Raw genomic sequence first — 14,508 nt, 5'->3', positions numbered from 1 at the left:
ATGGGGTGGCAGGTTAAGCCGAAAACTTCCTTAAAGCAATGCTAACTTCAGGAAAGTTAACAGAACCCTTGTAAGCACTTAAGCAAAATGGCACTTACTTCGAATTCACCTTTTCTAGAGGCAGGCGTTATCCTTGTGGCCATCCATCACTAGCTGTAGATGGTTACCTTCCACAAGATGTCATGTTGCTTAGTTCCTGAGTCTGCTTTTCAGAGTTTCCCTTGATTTTGTATCAAACTTTAGTGACTGATTGATAACTAGTTGCCTTTTAGTTGTTATCTGTGTATCAGGGTACTTCAAAACATCCTCAGAAAAACTGAATAAATCGATGTTTATTTGGATGCCAAAAATGTTTTAAATGCATGCATAGCTTTTCATAATATGCAATTTCTTTGAATTTTTTTGAGAATCCTTTGTGGTTTTCCTTTTATTCACCTTTACAATAGCTTTTCAAAGTTGTGATTTAGAAAACTGAGTCATAGGTTATGTGTAAGAATTGGTTGTAAATGAAAAACAAGAGTGAAAGGTCTTTTATAAATCTAGGACAAAATTTTATAAAACTGACTTCATGTCATCTAGATTGGCTGTGCATTTTTTAATTTGTTTCGCATACTTCTCAGTTACAATTTAAACAACATTTTTTGGAGAACAGAATTTCACGAAAGTGAATTATTACTCTACAATTTCCCAAAAGACAAATACAGCATCCCAAAACACAACAGAACTGGCATACCTGACATAAAGCTGGTGGATTTCCGATTGTCGTGGCTCTGCTTCCTCAGGCAGAAGGGACTGTCGTGCGTATCCTGGGAGGAGGGGGACTTCTCATTGAGAAGCTCCATCAGTCGTCTCCTCCGACGGAAGTTCATTCTGAACTGGTAGAGAAGATTGCTGTCCACAAATGGGTGCTTGTTGGACACTAGGAAGAAGAAGAGTGGTGAGGACTGTCTGGCGGCAGGGCCACTGAGAACTTCAGCAGGAAAATCTCAGCCAACAGGGACAAAAGTTTGCTTTTAGAGATGCCATCCACACATGGTGCCCAATTCCTTCCCTGAGTCATGACCAATCCCTCTGGGGTACTGTACCTGCCCCCAACCGAAACCTGAGTTATGGTTTTCCCAATTCTCTCCTGGCCCGTGTGGCCTCCCACAGCACACCTACCACACTACATTCTCATTTTCCACTTCCTCTTCTGCTTTTCTTCCTTGACTATAAGCTGTCTGGGGCAGCAATCATGGCTTCATTTAGCTGCACGTTCCCAGCACACAGCACAGTGCTGGTCCTAATAGCAACACCTCAATTCCTTTTGTTAAACTTTGTATTTTGAAATAATTAGATGCAAAAATAATACAGAGACCACACATTATGTGATTCCATTCAGATGAAAGATTCAGAACAGGAAATTGTTTAGAAACAAAGAACATTGGTGGGTGCCAGGGACTGCAGGGGAAGGTGTATTAGCCAAAGTGTGGGATTTCTTTCCAAGGTGATGAAAATGTTCTAAGATTGCCTGTCATGATAATTACACAACTCTGTGAATACACTGAAAACCACAGATTTATATGCTTTACATCAGTGAATTGTAAGGTATATGAAGTATATCTCAATAAAACTATATTTTTGAAATTCAGCAACAAATATCACAGATTTGCTGTGTATCCTTCATTGATTCCTCCAATAGTCACATCCAAACAGCACAGTACCATATCAAAGGAGGATACTGACAATCTCAGATTTCACTATTTTCACATGTACTCATTAATGTGTGTGAGTGTGCCTGTGTATGTGTCTAGATGATAAAAAGTAAATATCATAATCAGTACCAAAAACTCTGCCACCATAATAGGAACTCCCTCCCTAACACATTCTCTATCTCTATAATGTTGTACAAATGGAATCACACACAAAGGAGCTGTTCAAATTTATTTAATGATTAAATAAATGGTATTGAATGATAAAATATGCTTTATCCCTAAGGAAAATATATGATGCAATCATGCTAGTGTGTCAACTCAAAGTCAGTAATGACAAAAGCTAGCTCCCATCCAGCATGTTCTGTGGATCCAGTCCTATTTTAAGTGTCTTATATGTATTAAGTCCTTTAATTACAACAGCCACGATATAGATAGTTATTTTCTTCCCAATTTTTGATGAGGAACCTGGAAGCCCAAAGTAACAGTAAGTCTCTCAAAGAATACACAGTAAAATGGCAGAGGTGGAAATATAATTCTAGTATCCCATCCTGCAGACTAAGTTCCAAACCACTATTCTCTGCCTTTGTGAGAAAAATTCTCATGCTTGTTTATATTCTCATAAAGAACTGAAATAGTGGCTGGTGTCTGATTCAAGTGGTTAAGACTCCCCTTGGAATGCTCACATCCCATAACAGAGTCCTCGGGTTTGAGTTTTGGCTCTGCTTCAGATCCAGGTTCCTGCTAATGTGCACTCTGAAAGGGAGCAGGTGAAAACTCAAGAATGTGGGTCCCTGACACTAATGTGAGTGACCCAGATAGAGGTCGGGGCTCCCAGCTTCAGCCTGGTCCAGCCACAGCTGTGGTGAGAATTTGCAGAGTAAACCAATGGATGGAAGATTTCTTCTCTCTCTCTCTCTCCCCCCACCTCTGGTTCTCAAATAAAAATAAGTAAACAAAATGTTTTCAAAATTGAAACAATGTCTCAGAACTGCTAATGTTTGGATATTTGACTGAATTTATACATAATTTTACAAATTACCATTTATATCTTACTGATCTATTTGCACCTTCAATTTTATACTTCGAATTCATGGAGCAGGTGGGACACTGAATTTCTTGGGTTATGGAGTGTGGGACATCAGCTTCAAAAGCCATGTCCTTGGATCATATTCATCTCTAGCAAGTAAGCAGGAATTCTGCAAATTCCCCAACATCATGTTGAAGTCCTTTCTCAAAATCAAAAGACTTAAATGACTTCCAGAGGATGTAGCAGTGTCCAGTTAGCACAAGAGAAGAGGAAGAATCTCAGTAGTCAAAATGGAAATGCAAACTCAAAGCACCATGAAATGCTATTCCATAACCAGTAGAATCCCTTAAGTGAAAGAGCAGACAACACCAAATACTGGTGAGGACATGGAGTAACTGGAATTCTCACTCTGCTGGGGGAATATAAAATGGTTAAACCAGACTGGAAAATGGTTTAAAAGATTTTATAAAGTTATTCAAACGGCTCAGCAATTATCCTTGTAGAATTCTACCTAAGACAAAGGAAAACATATGTTCACAGAAGTGTTCATTGCAGCCTTATTTATGGCTCCTAAAAGTTGCACACATATCCACCAACAGGCAAGTGGATAAGGTAAATTTTGGCATATTCATACAACAAAATGGGACTCAACAATAGGAAATTAATGAACTATTGATACATGAAATAAAATGGGTGAATACAAAAAGCAGTAAGCCGACTGAGAAAAGCCAGACATAAAACACATATACTGAATGATTTAATTTACATGAGCAGAACTCATCTATAGTGATATAAAACAGAAGGTGGCAAGTAAAGGGGTGACTGGACAAGATCAAGAATAAACTTGTTGGGATTATGAAGATAGGTTATGTCTTACTTTGATAATGATTACATGAATGTATATATGAAACTAAATGCTTAAGATGTGTGTTGTTGTGTGGTTTAGGTTATGTCTTACTTTGATAATGATTACATGAATGTATATATGAAACTAAATGCTTAAGATGTGTGTTGTTGTGTGGTTTTTTTTGTTTTTGTTGTTTTTGTTGTTTTTTTTACAGAGTGGACAGTGAGAGAGAGAGACAGAGAGAAAGGTCTTCCTTTGCCGTTGGTTCACCCTCCAATGGCCGCCGCGGTGATCCGAAGGTAGGAGTCAGGTGCTTATCCTGGTTTCCCATGGGGTGCAGGGCCCAAGCACATGGGCCATCCACTGCACTCCCTGGCCACAGCAGAGAGCTGGCCTGGAAGAGGGGCAACCAGGACAGAATTCGGCGCCCTGACCAGGACTAGAACCCTGTGTGCCGGCGCCGCAAGGCGGAGGATTAGCCTATTGAGCCACGGCGCCGGCCTAAGATATGTATTTTATTATAGGTTAATTTTATGTCCATTAATTAAAAAGCGAGAAAAAAAATCCGCTAAATGGACTGGAAAACTAATTCAAGAGTCCTAAACCTGTAAACTGTATCAGCAGAAAACAGCAACACAGCGCAGTCAACAGAAGATGCTACATCAATGTTTAAGCCAAAATAATTATCTGGATATCAAAAAACACTGGGTACACAATCTGTCTCAAAAAGTAGTAATCCTATTCTGCTTGTTTGAAGTTATGCAATGTGGAGTTTTAATGCAGTTTTTCTCTATTCTTTTTGAATTAGATTGTTATTTGTGCCATAACAGAAACTTCTGTCTTGCTGCTTCATAAAGGCAATCAGAAGTCCTGCAGCTCTGGAGAAAATTGAAAGGCTTTTGTTTCACTTTTTGCTTTTGATTTCACCAAGAAAGGTGAAAGTGTGGTTGAGACATTCTGTATGCATTCTGTAACAGCTTTATTTATACATAACTCATTCACCTATAACCCGGAGTGCTAGGCAACCACTAATCTACTTTCTGTCTCCATGAACTCTCCTACTATAAGCAATTCATGCAATGTGACTGGCTTTTTTCACTTAGCAAGTGTTTTCAAAGTTCATCCATGTTGCAGCATGCATCAAACTTCATTTCTTTTTATTGCCAAATAATATTGCTTTGTATGGATATATCACATTTAGTTTATCCACATACCAGTTGAGGAAATTTTAGTTGTTTCCAGTTTTGGATTGCAATAAAAAGTTTTCATATAGGCATATGCTTCCTTTCTTTTCAGTTTCCTACTATTTCCTTTATTCTACAACCAAGAGGAGACTGGCAGGATCACGTGGCAACCCCATATTTGGCCATGTGAGGCACTGCCAGACTATTCTCTAAAACGGTTGCCCAATTTTACATTCCCACCAGCAATGTAGTAGTTTACCACTTCTCCAATCCTGGCCAATACATGTTGTGCCTGACTTTTCTTTTAAAGATTTATTTTATTTATTTGAAAGGTGGAGTTGAGAGGGAGAGGGATCTTCCATCTGCTGGTTTACTTCCCAGATGGCCACAATGGCCATAGATGGGCCTTACTGAAGTCAGGAGCCAGGAGCTTCCCCAGGTCTCCCACATGTGTGCAGGGACCCAAGCAGCTGGGCCATCCTCCACTGCTTTCCTAGGTATATCAGCAGGGAGCTGGATGAGAAGTGGAGCAGCTGGGACATGAACAGGCGTCTATATGGGATGCCAGCATTGCAGGTAGCAGCCCCACCCACTACGCCACAGCGCAGGCCCATGTCTTTTCTTATTATACCTATCCTAGTAGGTATGAAGTAGTGTCTTATTGTAGTTTTGATTTCCAGTTCCCTGATGGTTAATGAGGTTGAGCATGCTTTCATGTGCTTATAATTCACTTGGATATCTTCTCTGGAGTACTGTCTATCTGGACCCTAGCCATTATTGTATGTGGTGTGTGTGTGTATGTGTGTGCTCTTTTTTTTAAACACATACAATTAAAACACTAGTTTTAGGCTTACAGAGTAGGATGTACATCTGGTCCCCCTACACCCATAACCCCCCCCTATCAAATATCAAGAGTGGTACATTTATTATAATTGATAAGCCCCCATTGACACAGATTATCAAAGTCCATAGTTTATATTAGGGTTCACTCATGATGTTGTGCTTTCGATGAGTTTTGACAATGGAGAATGACATATCCACCATTACAGCACACTGAGGAATAGCACCATGGCTCTAGAAGTCCCCTGTGTTCTGTCTGTTTATCTGTTCTCCACAAACCCTGACAACCCTTGATCTTTTTACTGTCTCCATAGTTTGCTTCCCAGTATGTCACGGATGCAGCCTTTTCATACTGGATTCTTTGACCTAATCCAATGCATTTAAGGCTCTTTGGTGTCTTCCATGGCTTGATAACTCATTTCTTTGCAGCGCTGAATTATATTCCATTGTCCAAATGTGTCACAGTTTACTTATCCATTCACCTACTTTAGGATATCTTGGTTGCTCCCAAGTGTTGGCAATTACGCATAAAAATAAGAAAAAACAGAATCGTTTTACATTTCTACTAGGAATGAATGAGTGTTCCTTTTGCTCCACATTTTCACCCACATTTGGTGGTGTCAGTGTTGTGGACTTTGTTATTCTCCTAAGTATGTAACTGTACCTCACTGTTTTAATTTGCATTTTCCTGATGAGACACAGTGTGAAGTATCTTTTCACATGATTATTTGCCATCTGTACATCTTCTTTAATGAGGTATCTGTTAAGTTGTTTTGTTCATTTTTAAATCAGGTCACTCTGTGAGCCTAGACTGTGTCTTCATTACTTTGTCATCCTCAAATCTACTGTGTTTGGCTTGGAGTAGGCCCTCAATATAGAGCTAGAAGTGAATTGGCCATGACAGCCAGAGACAAGCAGCATGCCCACAGCAAAGGTAACTGAGCTGTTTGCTGACAGTGTGCAGCTGCTCCCCCTAAACCAATCTGGGAGCTTGTGGTAGGTTACAAAAGGTTTGCTGGGCTATGGGGAAACTAGAACAATTAGGACAATGAACTTAGTTTTTCCTGAAGTCAAATATATTTCACATAAACATTTGCTTATTATGAAATCATACCATCAGTACTTCTGTTGTTCAGTCCCTCAACCATTTGTTCAACTAACATGCATTGAGTTAGGTTGTCTAAATGCCAGGTACTTTCCTTCTCTAGTATGTTATGAAATGATGGTAAAAAAAAAAAAAAAAAAAAAAAAAAAAAAACACAAGTTTTTTTTTAAATAGTCTTAGCAACATTTTTTGCATTGTGAAATTTAAAATTATAAAAACCACTAGGAAAATAATCTAAAACAACACATTAATAAACATATTAATCCCTTTATTAATGTTATCTGGTTGACAGCCTCCTTTGATACTTCACAAAGAGCATTACACCCCTTCTAGGTCCAAACCAACAAATGTCATCGAGAGCTGTAGTTGTTTTATCATCACATTTATTAATCAATAGTTCTTCTGTTTACATGAACACCAGAGTCTCAGAATTTGACCTAGTGATTCACATGAGTGTTTCATAGTCTTTGGGTAATGACAAAGTACTCACTTTGGCCATGTGAATAGTGTCGGCCTCAAAGACAGCTATACTTAATTCACTATAAGTTCTGCATGCTCTTAGTAGATAATCCATTCTTGGATCCAGGATATGTTCACTTAACACAATGTAAACCAAAAAGTAAACCAATTACATTTTGATTATAATATCTACAAACAGTAGTTCCTTTTTAGATTATTATATTTTTACATAAATGTAGTCTATCACTACATTCATATACTATAATTTTATAATAGGTAATTTATTTCTGGCAATCATTTCTGAATTTATTGTGATTTTCAAACCCTTCAAGTTGACTTTGGCAAGAGTATCTTGAATCATGACTTGCTAATAAGTAGCTCTGCATATATTTAGTGACACCTAGTATTTTCTGCTGGCACAGTGAATTACACAAAACATTGGCTCTGGTAGCAATAACTTCAGAGAAGCATTCTGAACCCAAACAAATTCCATAACAAAGAAAATTTCATTGAAAGCATTTTAATTGAAGTGGAAATTTGACTGCCAGTCTAATCATATGATTCCTCTGGTTTTAATTACTGACCCAGAATTTAATTTAATTTACATTGTGTTTCCATCCTCCATCTCCCCAGTTCTATGTCACATACAACTAAGAGAGTAAATTTACAGAGTTTAATTTAAATATTCTTTACTCATCACATTCTTTCTCCACTACTATACATAACTTTAAACATTATGAAATCAGGGGAAATGAGGACTGGATCTGGAAGATCCAGACAATATATTGTACCTTGATTATTTCATAAACAATCATTATTTTAACTGTTTGCACATTGGTATGTTGCCATTTGGCTTATGAAAATTCACTTATATAAGATACTGCATTTAATGTTCCACTTCAATTTTCAACGAGTGATTTAGATTTTAGTGCCTCAGGAGTAGCCACCCTCTGGGAAATGAAGGTAACTGTGCATTCTTCTGCTCAGGTTCAGTCCTCTTCTCAGAATAGAGAAGGGACAATTATATATATCACTTACATTGTTGTCAATTAAGTGATTTATCTTTAAAGGCACTTTTGCTTCTCTCTCTGATGATAAGTTTAATGACATGAACATGGAGTTTCACACATTTGCTGTGTGTGTGTGTGTGTGTGTGTGTGTTAGCCCTAAGACAAAAATAATCACACAAGTTGAAGGAGTGCAGATTGACAGCCATATTGTAGCATCCGCAAATCACAGGTGACACCCATTCATTTTCTCAACAAACTGAGCACCTATTAATTGTCATGCACTGTCCAGCTATCTACCACAGCGTTATGATAGCAATATGACGCCTTCATCTTGTCTGAAAGTTCCTCACTACTGTTAAAAGAGACATTTTTTCATTTAAGAGCAAAACAAGTTGGAACTTGTTAAAAACTCTTATGCTGAATAATAAACATTTCAAGTCTCAAGGGCTTTTTTGCATAGTTTCAATACAAAACAAGAAATGGGATAATTTATGTAAGACATTTGGCATGGCATCTGTTAAGTTTTTACTCATGAAAAAACAAAATCTTAATCAGACATGCAGCTCAAATTTAGCAAGAATCCCACTAAAAGAATTAAATCTTGTAAATCTCAGAATTCCAGAGAAAACAAGAAATGGAGGAGTGTATTAAGACACTAATTTTTTAGTAGGTAACTAAATTAGTAAATCACAATATTACTTTTTAGTTATTTTTAAAAGATTTATTTATTTGTTTGTTTATTTGAGAGAGTTACAGAGAGTCAGAGGTGGTGGGGGGCGGGGGGAGGTTCTCCATCCACTGGTTCATTCCCCAAATGGCTGCAATGGCCACAGCTGTGCCGATCCAAAGCCAGGAGCCAGGAGCTTCCTCCAGGTCTCCCTTGTGGGTGCAGGGGCCCAAGCACTTGGGCCATCTTCTCCTGCTTTCTCAGGCACATCAGCAGGGAGCTGGATCAGAAGTGGAGCAGCAAGGACTTGAACCAGTGCCCACATGGAAATCCAACACCACGGGCAGTGGCTCTATCTGCTAAGCCACAACAATGGCCCCCAAATGCTACTTTTTATAGGTATAAATTACATATATAGAGAGTCTCAACAAGTAACAACAGCTAAATATGTACAAGTACAGTCAGATTTTACTTATCCATGGGGTTGTGCTCTGAGAAATGCATCCTGAGGCAATTTCATCATGTGCAAGGATCATGGAGTGTACTTATGACAAACCAAGACAACTAAGCTGGCCACAGTGTCACTCGGCAGTATAGTCACATGAGGCCACCATTCCACATGCAGTTTGTCACTGAGACATCATCATATAGCATATGCCTGCAGCTTATTTTCCAGAAAGAGAAGAGCTCACTTGTTCTAGACTTTAACATGACATTCTCCATATTAAATTCAAAAATCTTTTGCTACTTTTTGTTGAACATAGGGAAAAATCCACGATTTGGAAGAAAGCAAAGAGAAAGAAAGAAAAATCTAACAGAATGGCTCACTGGTGATTCTAATTCTGGACGACTTTCCAATTCTTCACTTCTCAGATCCCAAAGCTATATAGGACCTTCCTATTACAGTGAATGTTAAACATACAGTTTGATAAACTCCCATACAACTATTTATCTCTAAACAAGAAGAGCATTAGAAGAGACAGTGTTTGGAGCCATACTCAATATCTAATATTCCAGCTGGGATCTTCTTAACAGTTATAATTGAAAACTGACAACATTTTACTCATCCAATTGATAATTTCTCCAAGTCCTCTCTTTGGCTTGGTGGAATTCTCTCAGGACTCAGCTTGGCTTGCTATGAAATGAGATATAAAATAAGAAAAGCAGGCATAGCCAGAAAGCTGGAGTCATATTAATACAGAGGATCTCATGTAGTGCTCTAGAAGCACCAAACTCAGTGTTGAGTGAAAGAAAAAACAGATCCTTGTTTACTGCACACCTTAACTTCTCAGAAATCAAGAGGGAAATGTCATTTGCGCTACCAAAATAATAAAGCCATACAGTACAGATATATTCTTCTTTTTATGGATAATGTGGCTATGCTTGTTTCCCTTCTAAATTTTTAGGGTGATCTTAGCAGACTCAAAGAAATAAAAGCTGATTGTCTAAAAGGAAGGAAATCAGCTAATACTCCACTCACATATGGAGCCCAAGGACAAATGCAAAACCTGCTACCTTGAGTTCTACAAGTCCCTTTGAATATAAAAGATATCTTAGGCTACTTATCCAGTGGAAGGAGGAAGGTCACATACTTTCATTCATTCTTGAGATATTTGCTGGGAAATAGTTAGCTCACAGGCAGGACAAAACAAGCACAGAAATCCAGCAGTGTGATCCTGGGAGAAGGTGAGCTGTGCAGACATCAACTGTTCCCTGGATGGCACTGCATCCAGTATTTTTAGAGAACGGTCTTAGGTTTGAAATTACACAATCAATTTAGAAGAGTAAAACAGGCATTTAAAGCCAAAGGCAGATAGAGTAATGACTACAACAATGAAGGAGACTAGCAAGGATGGGGCTGAGGGGGTCATGACCAATACCCAAACTGCCAGTGTCAAGGTGAAAAAGGTCATCAAGGTCACTCTACAGACAGAAGACCCTCACTAGCTGTCATTAGCAGCGTCATTGTCATCCCTGCACTCCACAGCACAGAGGCAGGTACCACTCAATTCTCCAAGGGGATGGATGCTGTGAAGGATCTTTCTGGGTCATGCAGAATGGGGTTGTAAAAAGATCTGTTTATTATCATTTAATTATGTATTACATTGAAAGGCAGCGTGAGAGAGAAAGATATGTAAACACACACACACACAATCTTCCATTCCCTGGTTCATTCCCTAAATGCTTGCAACAGGCAAGTCTGGGCCAAGCCAAACCAGGAGTCAAGAACTGCATCCTGGCCTCCCACATGAGTGGCAGGAATCTAAGCACGTGGGCCATCTTTTGCTGCCTTTCCAGGTGCATTAGGAGGAAGCTGGATTCACAGTGGAGCAGCTCAGGACTTGAACCAGCACCCTGGTATGGTCCACACAAGTCTCCCCCTCAACCCTCCTGCTCCAATCCTTTTGCTCTCCCTTTCTTATCTCCTACTGACCTCTATATCTTGCTGTGTTTTGTTTGCTTATTTAAAGTTTGTTTACCTGATGGCCGGCGCCCTCGGCTCACTAGGCTAATCCTCCGCCTTGCGGCACCGGCACACCGGGTTCTAGTCCCGGTCGGGGCGCCGGATTCTGTCCTGGTTGCCCCTCTTCCAGGCCAGCTCTCTGCCTGTGGCCCGGGAGTGCAGTGGAGGACGGCACAAGTGCTTGGGCCCTGCACCCCATGGGAGACCAGGAGAAGCACCTGGCTCCTGCCATCGGATCAGTACAGTGCGCCGGCCACGGCGGCCATTGGAGGGTGAACCAACGGCAAAAGGAAGACCTTTCTCTCTGTCTCTCTCTCTCTCACTGTCCACTCTGCCTGTCAAAAAAAAAAAAAAAGTTTGTTTACCTGAAAGGCAGTGTTACAGACAGAATGAGAGGAAGAGAGCGAGAGAGAGATTGATTGATTGATTTTCCATAAAATGGTTAACTCTTCACATGGCCACAACAGCCAGAACTGGACCAAGCTGAATCCAGCAGCCAAGAGTTTCTTCTGGGTCTCCCATGTGGGTGGCACCAGCCACTTTATCTTGTTTTAAAAGGATTAGTTAGTATCCATAAACATTGCTTAATAGTTCTGAAAAATGTCAAGGACAAACATCCCCAGATGTAGTGCTTGGAGAAGGTAAACAAATGCAACCTATAGAAGTGCTGTACCATCCTTGTCAACAAAATATCAACTCCAAGTTGCTTCTCATGGCCAGAGAATGGCACTGCTTTGTCTCTGCTCCTGCTAGACCACAAACCTACAGCATCGAAGCACCTGATATAATCTAATATGTGGCATATTTTAAAAATTATGAAGATTGAAAAAAATGAGTACTTCAAGAAGTTCATGAAAATGGAAGTAAAAGATAAGTTAATTTTCATGTAAAATTTTTTAAAGTCCATGCATAATTTTTCCATGACATGCATTTCCATGAACTTTTTTGAAGACCTCTCATTACTATGATGCTTTCTAATCATGTGTCTGGAGAAAAGAATGAATTGAGAATGGATTATGTTTTAAAGCTTTTTTAAAAAAATATTTATTTATTTGAGAGGCAGAGGCAGAGGTAGAGAGATAGAGATCTTCTATCTGCTAGTTCACTCCCCAAATGGCTGCAACAGCTGGAGCTGTGCCGATCCAAAGCCAGGAGCCAGAAGCTTCTTCCAGGTCTCCCTTGTGGGTGCAGGGACCCAAGGACTTGGGCCATCTTCTACTGCTTTCCCAGGCTACAGCAGAGAGCTGGATCAGAAGTGAAGCAGCTGGGCCTTGAACCAGGGCCCATATGGGATGCCTGCATTGCAGACGGTGGCTTCAACTACACCACAGTGCCAGCTCCATAAAGCTATTTTTAAAAGAAAACCTGAGCTATACTAACGCCGTAACTATCTAACTCACAGAATCCTAAAGGGAGGCGGTAATTGAAGGAGCCTTGTTCCCTAACAGCAAGGGTCCTTGATTCAAGAACATTAAGCAATTGTTTTTAAGTGCCCACTCCACCTAAGGACAGCCCTAGGTGCTCGGGATACAGAATTCTTCAAGAGAAGGAGTGAGTCAACAACAGTGAGTCAGAGGATTAAAATAATTACTTCCTTAGCACTGACAACGTTAAGTAGAGGATATGAATGCAGGAAGTTGCTTTCAGGGCCTAAGTCATAAACCAATATTGCTAAAACAATAACACTTCACATACATAAAAATTATAATTTACTCACAATTATTTCATGGGCTGAAGGGAGGAGAGAAGGTGGAAAAGAGGAGAAAGGACTCAAAAAATGTTGGAATGGGACTGGGAATGGGAGAGGGAGGAAGACGAGGGGTAGGAGAGTGGGTGGGAAGGCAGGTATAGTGGGAAGAATCACTATATCCCTAAAGTTGTACTTATGAAATGCATGAAGTTTGTATTCCTTAAATAAAAGGTTTCTTTGGGGGTGAAATAATAAAATAAAAACAAAATAGTTAAAAAAAAGAAAAGAAAAATGCTCATATTTCAATTTTTTTGTACCAAAATCAACTTTCTTTGTTTTTTCAAAAAAAAAGTTGGTAAAGGTAATTGAAAAGAAGACAAGGTAAACACGACACTGACTGTACAGCTTCCTGCTACTTCTCTGTCTTACTGCCAGAAATGTAAAGGTGTAGAAAGATGGGAGGTCAAACTCTGTTTTATCCTTCTCTGGGCATCGCTAAATAGTATCAGGGCACGTTACAAAAACCAGAACCTGGCCGGCGCCGCAGCTCACTAGGCTAATCCTCCGCCTAGCGGCGCCGGCACACCGGGTTCTAGTCCCGGTCGGGACGCCGGATTCTGTCCCGGTTGCCCCTCTTCCAGGCCAGCTCTCTGCTGTGGCCAGGGAGTGCAGTGGAGGATGGCCCAAGTGCTTGGGCCCTGCACCCCATGGGAGACCAGGAAAAGCACCTGGCTCCTGGCTCCTGCCATCGGATCAGCGCGGTGCGCCGGCCGCAGTGCGCTGGCCGCGGCGGCCATTGGAGGGTGAACCAACAGCAAAGGAAGACCTTTCTGTCTCTCTCTCTCACTGTCCACTCTGCCTGTCAAAAAAAAAAAAAAAAAAAAAAAACAAAAACCAGAACCTTCATTGCTCACGACAACACATATAACAAAGGGTACATCTTTCCAAAAAAAAAAAAAAAAAAAAAAAAACAGAATTTTTTTTTTTTACAGACTGAATCATATAGGAAGTGCAGAAAGATTTAAAAACAAAATTATGGGGTAGGTGCTGTGGCACAGCAGGTTAAACCACTGAATAGGAGGCCCACTTCCTATATCTGAGAGTCTTGGGTGTGCTGCTTCCAATCTAGCTTCCTGCTAATGCATCCTGGGAGGTAGCCAATGATGGCTAGAGTATTTGGGTTCCTGCCATTCACTTAAGAGACCCAGATGGAGTTGCAGCCTCCTGGTTTTGGCCTGGCCCAACCGTGGCAACTACAGGCATTTGGGGAGCAAATCAGGGGATGAAAATGCTTTCTCTGTCTCTCAAAAAAGATGAAAATAAATACTTTAAAAAAAAATAAGAACAATTATCTTGTCTGGCAAATGGAATACTTCAGACACATTCAACAAAAGAAATCTGTAATTTTATTTTAGAGCTTTGGGAATTGTTGGCATAAATCAAAGTGCTTCTGTGTTGATTTATTTGACAAGTACATATTCAGCACAGGCTATGTGTGAGATATTATTTTAGGCCAGCAAT

At 40.0% G+C, this 14,508-nt stretch overlaps 1 protein-coding gene across 1 annotated transcript in view; it reads right to left on the bottom strand.

Annotated features, from left to right (window-relative positions):
• Positions 1 to 14,508, bottom strand: part of DEPTOR (DEP domain containing MTOR interacting protein) — a 168,192-nt gene that overhangs the window by 51,370 nt on the left and 102,314 nt on the right. Inside the window, exon 5 of the mRNA XM_002710752.6 lies at positions 734 to 919. Coding sequence (XP_002710798.5) covers positions 734 to 919 — 186 coding nt within the window. The remainder of the gene's footprint in view (positions 1 to 733; positions 920 to 14,508) is intronic.

The sequence above is a fragment of the Oryctolagus cuniculus genome, chromosome 6 (assembly GCF_051225735.1).
Source record: "Oryctolagus cuniculus isolate XC-2025 breed Fujian yellow rabbit chromosome 6, ASM5122573v1, whole genome shotgun sequence".
NCBI classification, from domain to species: domain Eukaryota; kingdom Metazoa; phylum Chordata; class Mammalia; order Lagomorpha; family Leporidae; genus Oryctolagus; species Oryctolagus cuniculus.
Note: the sequence above shows the minus strand (reverse complement) of the source record. Positions and strands in the feature narration are given on the sequence as shown.